General features: G+C 42.2%; 1 protein-coding gene across 1 annotated transcript in view; it reads right to left on the bottom strand.

The window, feature by feature from the left end:
• Nucleotides 1-18,266, bottom strand: part of DOCK4 (dedicator of cytokinesis 4) — a gene marked incomplete in the record, with an annotated part of 410,929 nt that overhangs the window by 231,162 nt on the left and 161,501 nt on the right. Inside the window, 2 exon segments of the mRNA XM_034758276.1 lie at nt 10,375-10,526; nt 14,200-14,284. Coding sequence (XP_034614167.1) covers nt 10,375-10,526; nt 14,200-14,284 — 237 coding nt within the window.

Raw genomic sequence — 18,266 nt, 5'->3', positions numbered from 1 at the left:
GGACAAGGACCAGTGGGACTTAGATAGGGGGTGGGGTCCTGGGGGGCAGTTGGGGCAGGGGTCCTGGGAGGGGGTGATCAGGAAGCAGGAGGGTTGGATGAGTTGGGGTTTCTGTGGGGGGCAGTTGGAGGGAGTGGATGGGGGCAGGGTGGGTCTACTCTCCCTCCCTGTGGAGTGTCCTATTTTTTTGAATGTTCAAATATGGAATCCCTACTCACAGGGCAGCTCTCCATTCACTGCAGGCTGCAGCATGAGGTCTCAGCTTCCTCACTCCCTCCTCCTCTTTCCTGTTGCTAGTGGCCAAGGGAATGCTGGGAAATGTAGTTCTTTCCCTACTCCAGGGCTGGCTCTATAGGCAGGGAGCTAACCAAGGAACTACAGCTCCCAGAGCCCCCTGTTGGTTCTCAGCTCCCAGGCTGGATCCCTGCCGCCCCTGCAAATGGGCTGCCCCAAGCACGTGCTTGCTTTACTGGTGCCTAGAGCCGCCCCTGCAGGTGAGTGCTTGATCCACTGGGATACGGGTTATTCTGGGGTCGCGCTCTCTTGTTTTTCACAAAAAAAGAAACTGAAAAGTCTCAGTTTCATCCCATCACAGAATGAGAAAATATGTGAAATCTCAAACGATTTTGCAGGATGGGAAAACAATTTTCCAATCAACTGTCATGATGAGATCACTTCAAATTACTAGAAACCAGGATTCTCCTGAATTCTACTTCTAAGTTCTGACACTGACTCCTGCTCTGACCCTGGGCAACTCAATTTACCTGTTCTTACCTCAGGCCCTCCCATCTGTAAAATGGGAAGAATTTTAGTTATCTATCTCACAGAATATGTTGGGAAAATTAATATGCTACTATTTGTTAAGTTGTTTGAAGATGACAAGTGCTATATAAATGCAAACTTTTGTTATCAGTGATTTGACAATATTTCCTTATAAAACACAACATACAAAAAGAACGATTGATTAAAAGTACTGACTCAAGACTAGAAAAACAAAGTAGTACAAGCCAGAAGTTATGGAGAATCAATATAGTTTTAATTTCATTCTCCTGCTGGGTCCAGGGTGTGTGCGCACATGGACTGTTTTATGAACAATGAATCAGGCTAGGCCCTGAGAAGCCACCCATTATCTCAGGACACATTTAGCTGTTAAGATTTGAATCCCATAAACGTATATGTTGACAACCACAGGACTGAAATGAGACAACTCAAAAAAAATTACCAACATTTCAACATTGATAAAAGAAAAATAATTTCCACAGTATATACAGTATACAATATACATTCAGTATCGCACCCTTTATCCAGGTCCTCTCGTAAGTGCTTTGTAAACATTCTATATCTAAATCCAAAGAGAGACTATATATACACTCTGCAGAAGGGCATCATCTTCATGAGGTGATTTCCTATTTATTCATGTGGGCTTGATTCTGTTCCCAAATGAAGACAATGACTAAAGCTCTACCATTATTCTCTCTGTCCATTGTTTGGTTTGGCTTGCTTGCTAGGGTACACTTGTGTCAGTGAGAATCTCTCAGCCCTGCTATGGGAACAACCCCTCATCCCCTTTCATAGTGCAAAGAGTAGATTGTAAATCTGGTCTGCTTCTGACAATACTGTGAGGAAAATTAAACTTCACTATGGCCAGAGGACAACTCTTTCTTGCACCTTAATATGAAACTCAGTTTATTAAACCATCCTTTTTCCAATATTACTAAGTTTCTTTGTTTTTTTATTTTCAAAGCACAGAAATGTTACAGAGATATCATGAATCACTTCAATATCCCCAAAGGAAAGAAAGAAGCTAACATCGAACCCTTCCAGCACTATTCTGAAACTTAAAGGTCTTACCTACTGTGAATTAGAAAATCAGCAGTTGTGAATTTTGCAGAAATGACATGATCACAACAAGACCAAAACATCAAAATGTAACAAAAAGTCTAAGATTATATACCCTTTCTGTTTACGTCAAAATGCTTAAAAAAATGTGCAAATAACTAATACTGTAGCTCGTAAAACACAACTCACTTTGTGGAAAAAATAAGGCAATATCAACCTGAGTTACTTTCTAGTGGGACAATGTATTTCCCCCCTTAGTAAAATGCAACAAAAAATTCAGTTTAATTATGCATCAATAAAATTTTAGGAACAATGGGGAGTATTTGTTGTCCTGCTCAGATGACACAAAGGGAGTGGAAACAAACTGCATTGCTCCAACTGGGGATTTCCAGTGTGCATAGAGCTGACATAGTCAGTTCTTCTGCCACTGCCTTCTAAAGCCCCAATATAGTGCGCATATCAAGGGAGGAAAGGGAATGTATAGCTGCAACATGCTACGCTCCATCTATTCTCAGCTGGAAGATGGCCCCTTGCGGACTGATGCTAGCTGGCCTAGTTAAGAGCAACCTGGAACCTTGCAGACTAGAGGCTGCTCTAAGCTACTCCAGGTTGCAGCAGGGCAGAGAAGAGAGGAGCTGAAATCAACTCCCTAAATTCCCACTCATCCTTGCTGTGCTCAGCAAATCTCTGCCACCATACAGAATCTAGCCCAACGAATGTCCTTTAATCAAATTTACTCAAAGTTTGAGTAAATGAAACTTCTGATATAACATTTTCTACATTTTGTGTAGGGAGAAAATATTTTATAAAAAAAATCAAGTGTTCCATAGAAAAAGGGCAAACCCCTTCTGTTAAACTTTAAAGGCATTACTTTTCTCTGACTACTTTTTTAAACTGGTATTTCAATTACATACAGTCTGTCAAATCTTGAGGTCATGAGAAAAAACACAAACTTTAAAAAATACAGACATATTGCAAACCATATGAAAGGGAGTTAGGTGCTGCATGAATGACAAAAGAGTCGCGGAATGAAACTGAACATAACCACCCCCATACTGGGTCAGATCAAAGGTCCATCTAGCCCAATAGCCTGTCTTCCTACAATGGCCAATGCCAGGTGCTTCAGAGGGAATGAACAGAACAGGTAATCTGCAAGTGATCCATTCCCGGTCACCCATTCCCAGCTTCTGGCAAACAGAGGCTAGGAACACCATCCCTGCCCATCCCGGCTAATAGCCGTTGATGGACCTATGCTCCATGAACTTACCTAGTTCTTTTTTGAACCCTGTTATAGTCTATATACTGCCATTAGTAAACCCATTTCTCTTCTATTTTCCCTTCACATGCACTTCATATTTAAGAGATTAGCGCAGATCATGTCTCTGATGACAGATCAATGTACTTTGTTAATGTACTTTTTATTACTACTAAGTTCACTGAACTCACAACTTCTGAGTAATTGGTCCCAATCTGCAAAAAACTTACACTTCAGCAAGTAATCCCCCTGAAATCAGTGGGACTATTTATATGAGTAAAGCTAAGCACATGGCTAAGTGTTCATAGGAACAGGACTTAAGATTGTAAAATGATACTTAAAATCTACTGAAATTTGTAAAAAAAAAAAAAAAAAAAAAAAAAAAAAAAATTAAAATGCTTTCTCAACTTCACTATCATTAAATAGTATGACTAAACAACTACCAACCAATATCTCCCTATAATTATTTACTTACAATTTGTATAAAATAGTACTTTTTTCAAAATGCTATCATATATTTACTCATTACTCTGAAATTGATTAATGAATAGCAGTTAGTTAACACAAGGTGCACAGGCTGCTACTAACAAGAAAATTATGCTAGCATATAGCCTTGTTTTTGACAGAGAAGGCATCAGTGCCATGCATCTGTAGTTTTCATTCCATTGTACAGATCATGTGATTCTAATGCTTTCTGGAGGGTAGTAGTGGCTAAGACACTGTCCTTACCCACCTCATATAATAATGATGGGGATTCTTCCTTCATACAGTCCCACTGAATTATTTATTTACAGCAAAAAGCATCTTCCCTTCCTGCCAAATTCACACACACATCTATTATGAACAAAAGGAGAGCCCATTTATCAGGAGGTAGCGGTTATACTACAGTTTAATTCCACTAATGCCTTTAATGTCTTAACTCAATAAGCAGCAACGCCCTGCAAGTACTGCCATTTCCACAGCTATGAAAATAATTTCTCAAACACCCCAAATAGTTTGGTGTTTTGTCTTAATGAATATTTACAAAAGTGTTTTCAGCTGTGACAAAAAGCACATCTCTACAGCTGCTACTCACGCCAGTTTCACAAGGCTTTTGATATTTCTATACAGCTGTCACTTAATGATTTTAATTTGTGCTACTCATCAAAATAGCAAATCCTGAGAGGTTCCAATTCCCTTGATTTTGAATTTTAATACAATTTAAAAAACAAAAATAACTCCACAGCCCTAGCAAAACAGCAACAAATATATAATGGCTGTGTTGCAAACAGATCTGCATGACAGAGATTTGTACACACATGGGGTGCCATAGTCTTCAGTTGTCTGGGGGATCTCTCTCAGTTTTTAGGTACAAATTCCTTTATCTGACTATTATAGCTAAGGTTTTTGGAAAGTTTATGTTGTACTGCTTTTACTGTCAAGTCCTGAGAGTCTTTATTGGCTCTCTGAAGCCCTCAAATAGGTCCTGATCATTTTAAGTTTGTCAAGTTTCATTCTACAGAGGCAGAGATGTGAAAACAGGCAGTGCACCACAGGTGTGAAAATAAGCCTGCTGCAGTCTATTCTTCACAAGAAAACTGGTGATCAAGGTGAGACCTGTATAATTTCAGCAAGACTTTGCAACTTCTTTGTAAGAATGATTATTTGTTTTGTCTACTGGTATTTTATTTTGAGACCTCTGCACCTCACTCTCAGTACATTTTCTGAAAGATTACTGTATAATGTGATGTAATGGAAAAATCCACATTTTTGTTGGAATTCAGAAAGTAGCTATAAACACAAGTGAGGCTAATGCTGTAGAAATCCACTTTGAATTAAAGTCTTGGATTGTGCATGTTCTCATCCTGCCATTCCTAATCAAAGATCTTTTCTTTCTTGTTTCAAGGAATTAAAATTATAAATCTAGTTCCTTAACTACTGTAGTGGTATCTAGAGGAGGTTGATCAGAATAGATTCCACTGTTTTTTCTCTAATACAACACAACTTGCACAAAAAAGCCCTGAATTAGACAGACACCTTAGTTGAAACATTATGAAATACCTGGCAGACATGGTTCAGGTCTACAAGCACATCATACCATTCTTCTACTCAAATAATGAATGTGTAGGACCTGTGTTTCCTATAAGCTGCGCAGTCACACGGCCATCCAGGAGTGAATCAAGCGCCATGCACTTCATTAGCAGAGCCGGGGGGAGAGAGGCAGGTGCTGATGTCAGGGTGTCCCCCTCCCCCTTGTCCATGTATCCCATATCTGCAGAGCTGGGGAGGGGGACAGGGCTCAGGAGCAGGAGAGCTGTAGTGGTCTGAGGTCTAAACGAGCCTGGTGAGCGAGTGCCTTAAAGAGACAGTGTACAGTCTCTCAGACTTCCCCAGCAGCTAGCGCACACACACTCTCTCTCACACACACACACATACACACAGTCTCTCTCTCTCTCTCTCTCACACACACACACTTTCACACTCACCTCCCAACACATACTTCTGTTATTGTTGTTGTTGTTACTTCTTGGTACTTCCTGCAATTCACATATATTCTCTGTAATTTTATTCTTTCAAAGTGTGTTATTTTAGTTTTTGACTGGTCTATGCATTTCATAATTTTTATTTCTCTCTTGTACTTAAATTTAATTCTTGGAGTAGTGAGTTCTAAAATGCCTAACCTATCCTGGCTGAAGTAATTATCCCTATGATAACTTTTTAAAAATATATACTATATCTAAGTTTTTTGTTTCTACTAGTGGCGCACATCCACACATTAACTCAATATTGGTGCACATAACAAAATTCATTCTGCACATGGATGGAAAAAGAATTAGAGGGAACATTGTGTAGGACTGATATTTCATTTACCAGTTTGGCAACATCTACAAGGAGTTCATGCTCTACTGGTTTCAATATTTTCAGCATTCTTTAGTAGTGCATCTCAAAAAATGCTTCAGTGCATAGGAAACTGCTTTCACAGAGTTCATCCTGCTTTCCCACCATGCTCCGGGAAGCTATTTTGGAGTCATGGCAACATGCTTTAAGATTTGCCAGTGAGGTAATGAGAAAGCACAGAGATTGTAAAGCTACTCTAAATAGCTATAGAGCAGGGGTCCCTAACGCGGTGCCCATGGGCACCATGGCGCCCGCTGGGGCATCCATGTGCACCCGCCTACTGGCCACCGGAAAAGCAGCCGCCGAGAAGCAGCAACGTCAAGAAGCGCTACCACCGAAATGCCGCCGAATTTCGGCAGCATTTTGGCAGCGACACCTCTTGATGCTGCTGCTTCATGGCGGCATTTCGGCAGCTGCTTGTCCGGCAGCCATGGTCCTCAGCAGCTAGTCATCCGGCGCCTGCCCCATGGAAAAGGTTGGGGACCACTGCTATAGTGCAACTCCACAATTTCTGAGGAATGGACTGTCAATAACAATCTGGTTCAGATCATGGCAGGCACATGGGTTGCAGATAATCCTAGAAGTTGTGCATGCTCACACAAAAGCATTTCAGTTTCTTGCTTTTCATACTACTACTGCCATACCCTTGCCTTCAGCAGTCCTAAATGTCCAAATTATGCTCCTTCAAGTTCTGAAGCTCTCTCTCAATTAACCCTTCACCTTTTCTGCCATTCACTGGAATTAATTCCAGAAAATATTCCTTGATGCCTCCTACTCACAGATGGCCACAATTCTCAATACGACAGTGAACTGTTTTAGGTGACTACTGTCAGATGTGCCGTCTAGGATTACATAATAGTACCTAGCAGTTTTGATCCTAGTAACAGATGTTTATGCAATTTCACTAGCAACAAGAATCAATTTATTCTGGGTGGTTTTCCTCCAAAATAGCGGGCAGACATCTCCTTGCCCTTTTTCTACCAAAAATAGTCAGATGTCATTTTGTCAAATTCTGTAATGATTTCCACTTGATCCAAAACATTCCCTCGGCCATGAATGAAAAGATTCTCACAGATATCATATAACACAATTTGCATTCACACTACTAACATCCTATTAATGATCCCATACCATTGACTTATTTAACTCTTTCTGAGGTCTTGTGCCATCTTACCTAAGATTTGTCTACCCTGAGGTCTGGTCTCAAAATTCCTTCTCTGCAGAAAGACATTTCCCACTTCCATCCTACACTCCGTCTGTACCCAGGAGAGCAGGAAGCATTTCATGATTCACATCCCCAAAGTCCTCGACACACTTCCTATCAGACCAAACCCTTGAGACTCTTCCACACTGGGCTCCCCTCCCTATGCTCACATATGTTGAGTGTGGACAAAATGCAGCATGATCCTATCCCCCCATTATCTTCTCTCCTGTCCAGAGGAGTGCAGAGGATGGGGGTGAGCACTGTACAACACTTTCATGGCTCTACCCCCATCTCTTGCTCCTCCCCATCTTGCCCACAACACAACAGTGTTGTTCCACCCCATCCCCTTCTCTCATGTCCTTCTGAGAAACATACAGCACAAGCTTGCTGTCTTCGGGGGCCCAGCACTACCAGTATTGGTGCAACTCATGATCCAGATTCAAAAGGTGACTAAAAAAAAAAAAATAGGGAATTAAAAAATATGAGCCCCTCAAAACCATAGAAGCCAGTTTTGCAAGTGGAAGGGGGAAGATGATATTGTCACAGTGATGAGCAAGGAGGATGACTTTAGAAGCTGTATTTTGTATGAACTGGAAAGGGATGGCATGGCTATTAAGGAGTCCCCAGCAGGTTACAGTAATCAAAACAGGAGATAAGGGCCTGGACAGAATTTAGGCTGTCTGAACATAAAGCAAATGGATTTTAGAAACATTATGGAGGAAGCGGCAGCAAAATACGGATGCAACCTGAATGCTGGAAGAGAAGGAGCAGCTAAAAAATGACCTCCAAGTTACGAAGTAAATACTCACTATATGTGCAAATGTGCACGTGGGGGCACACACCTCCATCCTCTCACACAAAAACAAAATAATATTTGAAAAAAGTGAAGAACTTGGTGGATAAAAGAAATATTCATTTGAAACTACGATGGTATTACAGAGGTTACTAAAGCTCCTCTAAAAACCAACCCCATCCTATACCTGTTTCTGAAAGTATAACTAAGGGCTTGTCTACACAGTGGGGTGCTGCGCACTACAGGGCTGTGATTTCTAAACTGCACTAACATGTTGTGCATTAATTAGTCCGAGAATCAACTAGGGCAGTGGTTCTCAACGAGAGATCTGGGGTCCCCTAGGGGGTGCCGCGAGCAGGTTTCACGGGTGTGACGTGTTGGATCACAGAACCCCCCTTGGAAGCTGCCACCTGATGTGACAAGACTACTTCTGCCCCTGCTTTCCTGCCCCGTCAGCTTAGGACTTCAGTGCCCTGCCTGGTTTGAGCCAGACTCGCTAACCTGCTGCAAACCCAGACCCAGGTCTGAATCACATCCCCAAACAGCTGCAGGCTTACCTGAAAGCAGCTTACAAAAGTGTTCTTGTCTTTAACACTCAGATGCCCAATTCCCAATGGGGTCTAAACCCAAATAAATCCGTTTTATCCTGTATAAAGCGTATGCAGAGTAAACTCAAACTGTTCACCCTCTATAACACGGATAGAGAGATATGCACAGCTGTTTGCCCACCCAGGTATTAACACATACTCTGGGTTAATTAATAAATAAAAAGTGATTTTATTAAATACGGAAAGTAGGATTTAAGTGGTTCCAAGTAGTGACAGACAGAACAAAGTAAGTCACCAAGCAAAATAAAATAAAACACGCAAATCTGTCTAATCAAACTGAATACAGATAATCTCACCCTTAGAGATGCTTCAGTAAGTTTTTTCCTCAGACTGGACACCTTCCAGGCCTGAGCACAATACTTCCCCCTGGTACAGCTCTTGTTCCAGCTCAGATGGTAGCTAGGGGATTCCTCATAATGGACCCCTCTTTGTTTTCTTCCACCCATTATATATCTTTTGCATAAGGCAGGAATCCTTTGTTCCTCTGGGCTCCCACCCAATGGAAAAGCACTAGGTTAAAGATGGATTCCAGTTCAGGTGACATGATCACATGTCACTGTAAGACCCTAAGCCTTCATTCCTCCCAGTCTGACTCAGAGGAAGACTTGCCTGCAAACAGAGCCATCCACAGTCAATTGTCCTGGTTGATGGGAGCCATCAAGATTCCAAACCACTAATTAATGGCCCACACTTTGCATAATTACAGTAGGTCCTCAGAGTTATATTTCATATTTCTAGTTTCAGATACAAGAATGTACAAGATACATTTATACAAATACGATGACCACACTCAATAGATTATAAACTTTGTAATGATACCTTACAAGAGACCTTTTGCATGAAAGCATATTCCAGTTACATTATATTCACTCATTAATTAGCATATTTTTATAAAATCATACAGAGTGCAACGTCATAACGGGGTCCACCAAGCAGGGCCAGCATTAGACTTATTGGGACCCAGGGCAGAAAGCCAAAGCCCCACCACATGGGGCTGAAGCCCAGGGCCCTTAGCCTTGCCACCTGGGACTGAAGCTAAAGCTTTAGTAATGTAGCTTTGCGGGGGCCACTGAGGCATGGAGCCCGAGGCAATTGCCCTGCTGGTTACCCCCTAATGCCGGCCCTGGCTTTTATATGCAAAAATCCAATTACTGTGACACACCTGGGCCGAGTTTTTATAGCATGGGGTGGGGGGGCTCAGAAAGAAAAAGGTTGGGAACCCCTGAACTAGGGAACCTTTAGTGCACATCAGCAAGGTGTATATGGACCAATTAATTTGTAACGCATAGGCACCAACTTTCTCTGGCACCGGTGGGAGCTCGCGCCCCCCCATTCCAACCCCTTCCCCAAAGTCCCCGCCACAACTCCGACCCCTCCCTGTCCCTATTGGATACCTTCCCCAAATCCCTGCCTCTTCCCCCAGCATTCCCCCTCCTCTTTACCCCGCAAAACAGTTGTTTCGCAGCGCAAGTGCTGGGAGGGAAGGGGAACAAGCAGGATGCGGCGGCGCGCTCGCAGAGGAGGTGGAGGCGAGCTGGAGCAGGGTGATGGGGCGGGGCCACAGGGAACTGCTGGTGGGTGCTCAGCACCCACTAATTTTTCTCCGTGGGTGCTCCGGAGGTGGTGTAATGCATCAGAGAACCTTGGAAATCATACTCCCATAGTCAGCATTGCCACACTGTGTAGACAAGTCCTAAACATATCACTAGCTCCATCATGTAAGATGCATGGAACACACTAATCTAAGTCCTTCTAAACTGTGGTTTTGAAATATTTACATGAGAATTGATGTTATTACCTGATTGGTCGATTCTCTTTACTATCAAACAGTGAGAAGATGACTTCCAGTTCCTCTCCCAGATTGGAGCACATCAGACTCTTCATCTGCACAAAAAGATGATGGCTGCTTGCTGGGATAGGAGTGTCTTTCTTTCGATGACGATGCTCCATCTACATATTAGTATCAACAACAACCACATCTATCAGCACGTTCAAATATTTATAAAAAAGCCTAATACATTAAACATAGCACTAGTTAAAAATTCTAAATGTGGGGTAATGTCTTAATCCCAAACCCCTCATTTTAGATTTAGCACCTGTTCTGCAGTGAGCCAACTGATTTTCATCTATTTCCCAGATTAGAGGAATAAGGTGCTGGCATGACTTAATCAGGGTTACCCACTGGCTCAATTGGGACTGTTAGAATCCATTAACCACAACCTTCCAGCTCCTTCTTCTAACCATCAGAACCCAAAACCACCTTAGGCAGGTATGTACCCACGCTTTATTTAAAATCTGGTTTAAAGAATTGCTCCTGAAAAAGCTTTAAAATAAACTATACAGTTGCTTTGTAGTTATTATTCTAAAACCGAAAGGTTCACTTCCACATAGTATAATCTGTGCCAGACTGCTCTGTAGGTCAGTTGCTTTTTCCCTTAATAACCTCATTTATCAGTTTATAGTTTGACCATTTTAATGGAACCCTTTTTTCTCCTTTTTTTATTTTTAAAATTTACATTGCTTAGCTGCTCACTAATTTTAGTAAGGTTGCCCACGTTAGCAATATCTAATTTTATTTCTTTTATTCTTCTTATCTAATTTAGCTAATCTTATGAAGTAATCAGCGTTTTTCCACTTAATTGTATTTTTCATTTTTCTTCACTTGATTAATTTCCTTTCCACATAATTAGAAAAATATTTCATATTAAGTGTCCAAATATGTAATCTGTAATACTACGTACAGTTTTGAACTTTGAGAAAGACTAACCCAGTGTTTTCAACACATAACCCAAATACTTAACTGACACCACAATGAAACAGGTGATCTGTAATGTCAAGTCAAATGATAATCAGAATATATAGTAAAAATATAATATTAGCAAATGTAAATATGTCAGCTCACATTTATATGGGCCCAATCTTCTCATTTGTGCTTTATTCTATGGGCCACGTTAATTATTCAAATACATTTGTGTTAACAAGAGTAAAACTTAGTTTTAAAAAAGTTTTTAAACTTAAGCAGATAAGTTCTATATTACTGTAGCAATTTAACATTACCATAGGTCATATCCAAATCCTACTGAAGTCAATTGGAGTCTTTACATTCACTTCAATGGAGTTTGTATGGATCAGGCCCCTTAAAAAATAATGATCCATTTTATTTTATGGGAAAATTCTGTGTACAGAGAAGCCAAAAGGAGAGTTGTCTCGTACAGCTTTATTGACATCCATGTTAATATATTCGCTGAAGAGACCCCACAACCAATATGATTAAGAGTGACAATACTCATACAATGGATATATTATTACAATTCCATTAATCTTTGCATAGCCTAATGCAACTAAGGGCCCGGTTACAGTATTAAAGAAAGCATCTCATATGCTTTTACTCATGATTAAGCTTTTATGGAACCATTCCAGAACTGTAATGGTTTCATTGATGATATATCAAATCCACATAACATGCGGAGCATGCGCACACACACACACACACACATATATTGTCAGTGGAAAGTTTAACTCAAATGAAAGTATCTTTCAGAGCTACAGATGCATCAAAATAGCCCCAAAGAAATTTCTGATATCAAGACAAATTCCAATATGTTATCAATAGAAATATACTGACCCAGACATTAGAATTTTTTTTTAAATTTTGAACTGTCATAGGACACAGGGGGTGCATAGGGTTTTAGAGAGATCCTCTGGGAGTGATATCTACATAACAGTTCACCAAAGGGTGGAATGTGAAATCTCTACTGAGTGCCAATAGCCCACTGGCCATCATGATCATTGTGAAATGTATATACAGATAATATTTAAGGAGTTATATATCTATGTTAAAAATTATGTTCTTAAGGTCCTGGAATTAAGGTAGTCACCAGGAAGTGACACATCTTGGAAATGTTCCTTTCAGACAGGAGGTAATGGACAACTATCTCCCTGTCTGGACTTCTGCGTATTATATGCCTCACAATGCATACTGCATACGGAGCCAAGGTGGGCTGAGAGATTGCGAAATCTACAAGAGACAAAATTTACAGGAATAAACCAACAGGAAGGGATGGGGTATCTGATTTATGAATAAAAACAAAGGAATGTGTTTTTTCTTGGAGTGCAAGGAGACACACAGAGTCCTTGGAGGAGACAAACTGACAAGAGTGTTTACTCATGAAAACAGGGTCACAGCCAGCCAGGCTATAAAGCACTGCAAGGATTTTGGGTGAGCATTACTCTACAAGACACAAGAGCAAGGGTCAGCACCATCATGTTGTGTGACGGACACTTGACAAAATTACTGGACTTAGTGATGGACATTGGAGGGGCAGCGGGGAGGCTCTGTCCTGAGGCAGGGGGTTTGGGTGTGGGAGGGGGTACAGGCTCTGGGCTGGGTGTGCGGGTTCTGGGGTGGGGCCAGAAATGAGGGGTTCAAGGTGTGGGAGAGGGCTCTGGGCTGGAGCAGGGGGTTGGGATATGTGTGTGAGGGTGAGAGGGCTTCAGCTGGGGGTGCAGGCTCTCATGTGGGTCTGTGGATGAGGGATTTGGGGTACAGGAGGCGGCTCTGGGCTGGGACTGAAGGTTTGGAGTGCCGGAAGGGGCTCCAGGCTGGGGCAGGTGTTGGGGTGGGGAAGGGGATGAGGGCTCCAGCTGGGGGTGCAGGCTCTGGGGTGGGGATGAGGGATTTGGGGTGTAGGAGGGTGCTCCAGGTTGGGACCAAGGGGTTCAGAGGGTGGGAGTGGAATCAGGGCTGGGGCAGGGTGGTGGTGGTTATGCAGGCTCCATGGAGCGCTTACCTCAAGCAGCTCCCAGAAGCAACGTCATGTCCCCCCTCCGGCTCCTATGTAGAGGCACGGCCAGGCAGCTCTGCGCACTGCCCCATCCGCAAGTGCTGCCCCCGCAGCTCCCATTAGCCACGGTTTCTAGCCAATGGGCGGGAGCCACGGAGTCAGCACTCAGGGAGGGGGAACGTAGGCAGCGTGCAGAGCCGCCTGGCCATCCCTCTTTCAGCAACAGCAGGGATGGGGAGCTGCTTGCGGGGACCCGCCCATGAGTGCCCTCCACAGATCTCAAAATTTTTACCGTGGACACTTGTATCTGTATACGGACACATCGCTGACCCCTGCACAAGAGGTCTTATCTTGTTAATTAAGTCTAGAATGCAGGTTATGATTTTATTTATTATGTAACCATTTGTTTCCAATATTTCTATTTGCTACTACTTGAATCTCTAGTTTTGGTAAATAAACGTATACTTTATTTCACTATAAACATATCTAAGTGCTTTGATATGTTTATAACAGGGCAGTGATCTGAAGTGGAACTGGTAAGCTGGCACATACTGCTTCTTTGGAAGCAGTGAATCTGTAAATACTGCAAGTGTCCAACAGACCAAGGGCAGGATGCTCCAGGTACACACTTGGAGGGCTCAAGCGCTGGAGTGTGCCAATTGTTAACCTGTGGAGTGACAGCAGGGCCTGCATAGGCCTAGAGGGGAGTCCTTGTGTTGCCCATGTCCAGTGGATTTGGGAAGCTGACCCCAGCAGGCACAGACAAGGCTTCCTCATGCTAAGGGTAAGAAGTAGCAAGGGCTCTCAACCCTGGGTGCCCCGGGAAAGAATCTACTTACCAGCCTATAGAGTTCTGTAATGCTGATCTCGTCAGGATCCACCATAGCATATTCTTTTCTTGGAACCAAGTCTAGCCCCAATTGCCTGTAAAGGAGAATATGGAAATAATGGAGACACATTCCAGGGCACATGAAAAAATTATATTTTGATGGAAACAGTGTATCTAATATTGTGCATGTTAACTGGTGTCATGCCTGGATTCCAACCGGCCACTAATATTTTTTACAAACCATTTTGTCTAGGTACCTAATTAATTATAAGTTCATTGATAACTTCTCCCTCCCTTTTGCTGTGTAACATTTACACTGGGATATGTTCCATCACAGCTTTTAGTATTACATAATATTGTTAATTTATATTTCATGCCTCCAGCCCGACTCTTGTGCAGATAGCACACTTTGAGGTGACTTGTAATGTCCAGTTAGATGGAAACCTAAATAGACAGTAAAAAAAAAAAAGAATCCAGCGGATGTGAAAGCATCAGTTCCTTTTTATATAGACCCAACTTTATCAACTGCACTTGAATTTCTGGACTTTATGAAATAACGAAGCACACTTGAGTTAACAGAAGTAAAATGTAGCAGAAGCTTATTTTTGTCACTAATGTAAGAAGTTAAGACATTGAATACACACATGGTGCAGATGTGCTGAATTAAGGTAATGACATTTTAAACAGTCAGGACAGCTGCACTTTAAAATATTAGAAAACTCTTGAAAAAGAGAATCTCTTGTGTAAGCAGGAACAGGTGACCATCCAAAGTAAGTCAGGGCTGTGTCCCTCCGATTAGCATAAAATTCTTAGCACACAGTTCTTTAACTATTTTTTATTATAGGGCTCCTCAAAGCTTCTGATAGTTGAAGATGCACCTACAAATTCAATGATTTACAGCATAGTTGTCGGAGATTTCTGTGTTTAATCAGGACAGAGTCATTGTGGATAGTTCTCTGAAAACGTTCACTCAATGTGCAGCGGCAGTCAAAAAAGCAAACAGAATGTTGGGAATCATTAAGAAAGGGATAGATAATAAGACAGAAAATATCATATCGCCTCTATATAAATCCATGGTATGCCCACATCTTGAATACTGTGTGAAGATGCGGTCACTCCATCTCAAAAAAAGATATATTGGAATTGAAAAGGTATGAGGAGGGCAAAAAAATGATTAGGGAACAGCTGCCATATGAGGAGAGATGAATAAGACTGGGACTTTTCAGTTTGGAAAAGAGATGACTAAGGGGGAATATGATAGAGGTCTAGAAAATCATGACTGGTGAGGAGAAATTAAATAAGGAAGTATTATTTACTCCTTCTCATAACACAAGAATAACGGGTCACCAAATAAAATAAATAGGCAGCATGTTTAAAACAAAAAAAGGAAGTATTTTTTCACACAATGCACAGTCAACCTGTGCAACTCTTTGCAAGAGGATATTGTGAAGGTCAAGACTATAACAGGGTTCAAAAAATAACTAGATAAATACATGGGATGGGCAGGGATGGTGTGTGTGTGGGGGGGGGGATTGTTAGTGCCAATTTGCTCCTCAATCCCCCACTTGGCTCACGCCCATGTGGGCTTTAAGGCACTAGGAGGGGCTAAGCTCCAGCATATCTGGGCACAAGCTCTCTCTCCTCTCTTCTCCCAGTCCTCCTCCTCCTGAGATGGGAAAAAGCAATGTAACATTGACAAACATTGACTTAGCAGTGTCTAATGGTGGGTCCGTGGTGAAATTTGGGGCTTGATGCAAACATTTTTAAAAACTAATTTAAAAAAATGAATTTGTCACACTTGGCTCGTGGAAATGGAACACAAGGGAGCCGAAGTAGAGAGAGAGGGGATGATGAGAATAAAAATAAAGGCTGAAATATAATTGAGTAGGGGAGGGAAGAATTAAAAATTATTTTGTTTTACAGGTTTTTCACATTTAAAATACTCCTTGACGCAAACTGCGTCACACACCACTCAGTTTTTCAGAGTAGCAGCTGTGTTAATCTGTATCCGCAAAAAGAACAGGAGTACTTGTGGCACCTTAGAGACTAACAAATTTATTTGAGCATAAGCTTTCGTGGGCTACAGCCTACTTCATCGGCTGCATGTAGTGGAAAACACAGTAGGAAGACAACACACACACACACACCATGAAACAATGGGTTACTATACACACTATAAGGAGAGTGGTCAGATAATGTGAGCTTTTATCAGCAGGGGAGAAAAAAAAATAGAATACCCGAGCAGGGGTATTCTATCTGCTACCCAAGATCCATAAACCTGGAAATCCTGGACGCCCCATCATCTCAGGCATTGGCACCCTGACAGCAGGATTGTCTGGCTACGTGGACTCCCTCCTCAGGCCCTACGCTACCAGCACTCCTAGCTATCTTTGAGACACAACTGACTTCCTGAGGAAACTACAATCCATTAGTGATCTTCCTGAAAACACCCTAGCCACTATGGATGTAGAAGCCCTCTACACCAACATTCCACACAAAGATGGACTACAAGCCATGAGGAACAGTATCCCCGATAATGTCACGGCAAACCTGGTGGCTGAACTTTGTAACTTTGTCCTCACTATTTCACATTTGGGGACAATGTGTACCTTCAAGTCAGCGGCACTGCTATGGGTACCTGCATGGCCCCACAGTATGCCAACATTTTTATGGCTGACTTAGAACAATGCTTCCTCAGCTCTCTCCCCTAACACCCCTACTCTACTTGCGCTACATTGATGACATCATCATCATCTGGACCCATAGAAAAGAAGCCCTTGAGGAATTCCATCATGATTTCAACAATTTCCACCCTACCATCAACCTCAGCCTGGACCAGTCCACACAAGAGATCCACCTCCTGGACACCACAGTACTAATAAACGATGGCCACATAAACACCACCCTATACCAGAAACCTACTGACCGCTATACGTACCTACATGCCTCCAGCTTTCATCCAGACCACACCACTCGATCCATTGTATCATAGAGCTTGGCTGTAGACAATCGCATTTGCTCCAACCCCTCAGACAAAGACAAATACCTACAAGATCTCTATCAAGCATTCTTACAACTACAATACCCACCGGCTGAAGTGATAAAACAGATTGACAGAGCCAGACGAGTACCCAGAAGTCACCTACTTCAGGACAGGCCCAACAAAGAAAGGAACAGAATGTCACTAGCCATCACCTTCAGCCCCCAACTAAAACCTCTCCAGCGCATCATCAAGGATCTACAACCTATCCTGAAGGACGATCCATCACTCTTGCAGATCTTGGGAGACAGGCCCGTCCTTGCTTACAGACAGCCCCCAAACCTGAAGCAAATACTCACCAGCAACCACACACCACACAACAAAAACACTAAACACCCACTATCCTTGCAACAAAGCCCGTTGCCAACTCTGTCCACATATCTATTCAGGAGATACCATCATAGGACCTAATCACATCAGCCACACTATCAGAGGCTCGTTCACCTGCACATCTACCAATGTGATATATGCCATCTTGTGCCAGCAATGCCCCTCTGCCATGTACATTGGCCAAACCGGACAGTCTCTACATAAAAGAATAAATGGACACAAATCAGACGTCAAGAATTATAACGTTCAAAAACCAGTTGGAAAACACTTCAATCTCCCTGGCCACTCGATTACAGACCTAAAAGTTGCAATATTACAACAAAAAACCTTCAAAAACAGACTCCAACGAGAGACTGCTGAATTGGAATTAATTTGCAAATTGGACACCATTAAATTAGTCTTGAACAAAGACTGGGAGTGGATGGGCCATTACACAAAGTAAAACTATTTCCCCTTGTTTCAGAGTAGCAGCCGTGTTAGTCTGTATCCGCAATAAGAAGAACAGGAGTACTTGTGGCACCTTAGAGACTAACAAATTTATTAGAGCATAAGCTTTCGTGGACTACAGCCCACTTCAAAGCTTATGCTCTAATAAATTTGTTAGTGATATGCATCCGAAGAAGTGGGCTGTAGTCCACGAAAGCTTATGCTCTAATAAATTTGTTAGTCTCTAAGGTGCCACAAGTACTCCTGTTCTTCTATTTCCC

Source organism: Trachemys scripta, chromosome 1, assembly GCF_013100865.1.
Source record: "Trachemys scripta elegans isolate TJP31775 chromosome 1, CAS_Tse_1.0, whole genome shotgun sequence".
NCBI classification, from domain to species: domain Eukaryota; kingdom Metazoa; phylum Chordata; order Testudines; family Emydidae; genus Trachemys; species Trachemys scripta.
The sequence above is the reverse complement of the archived record's forward strand: the minus strand, read 5'-3'. Positions and strand labels throughout refer to the sequence as shown.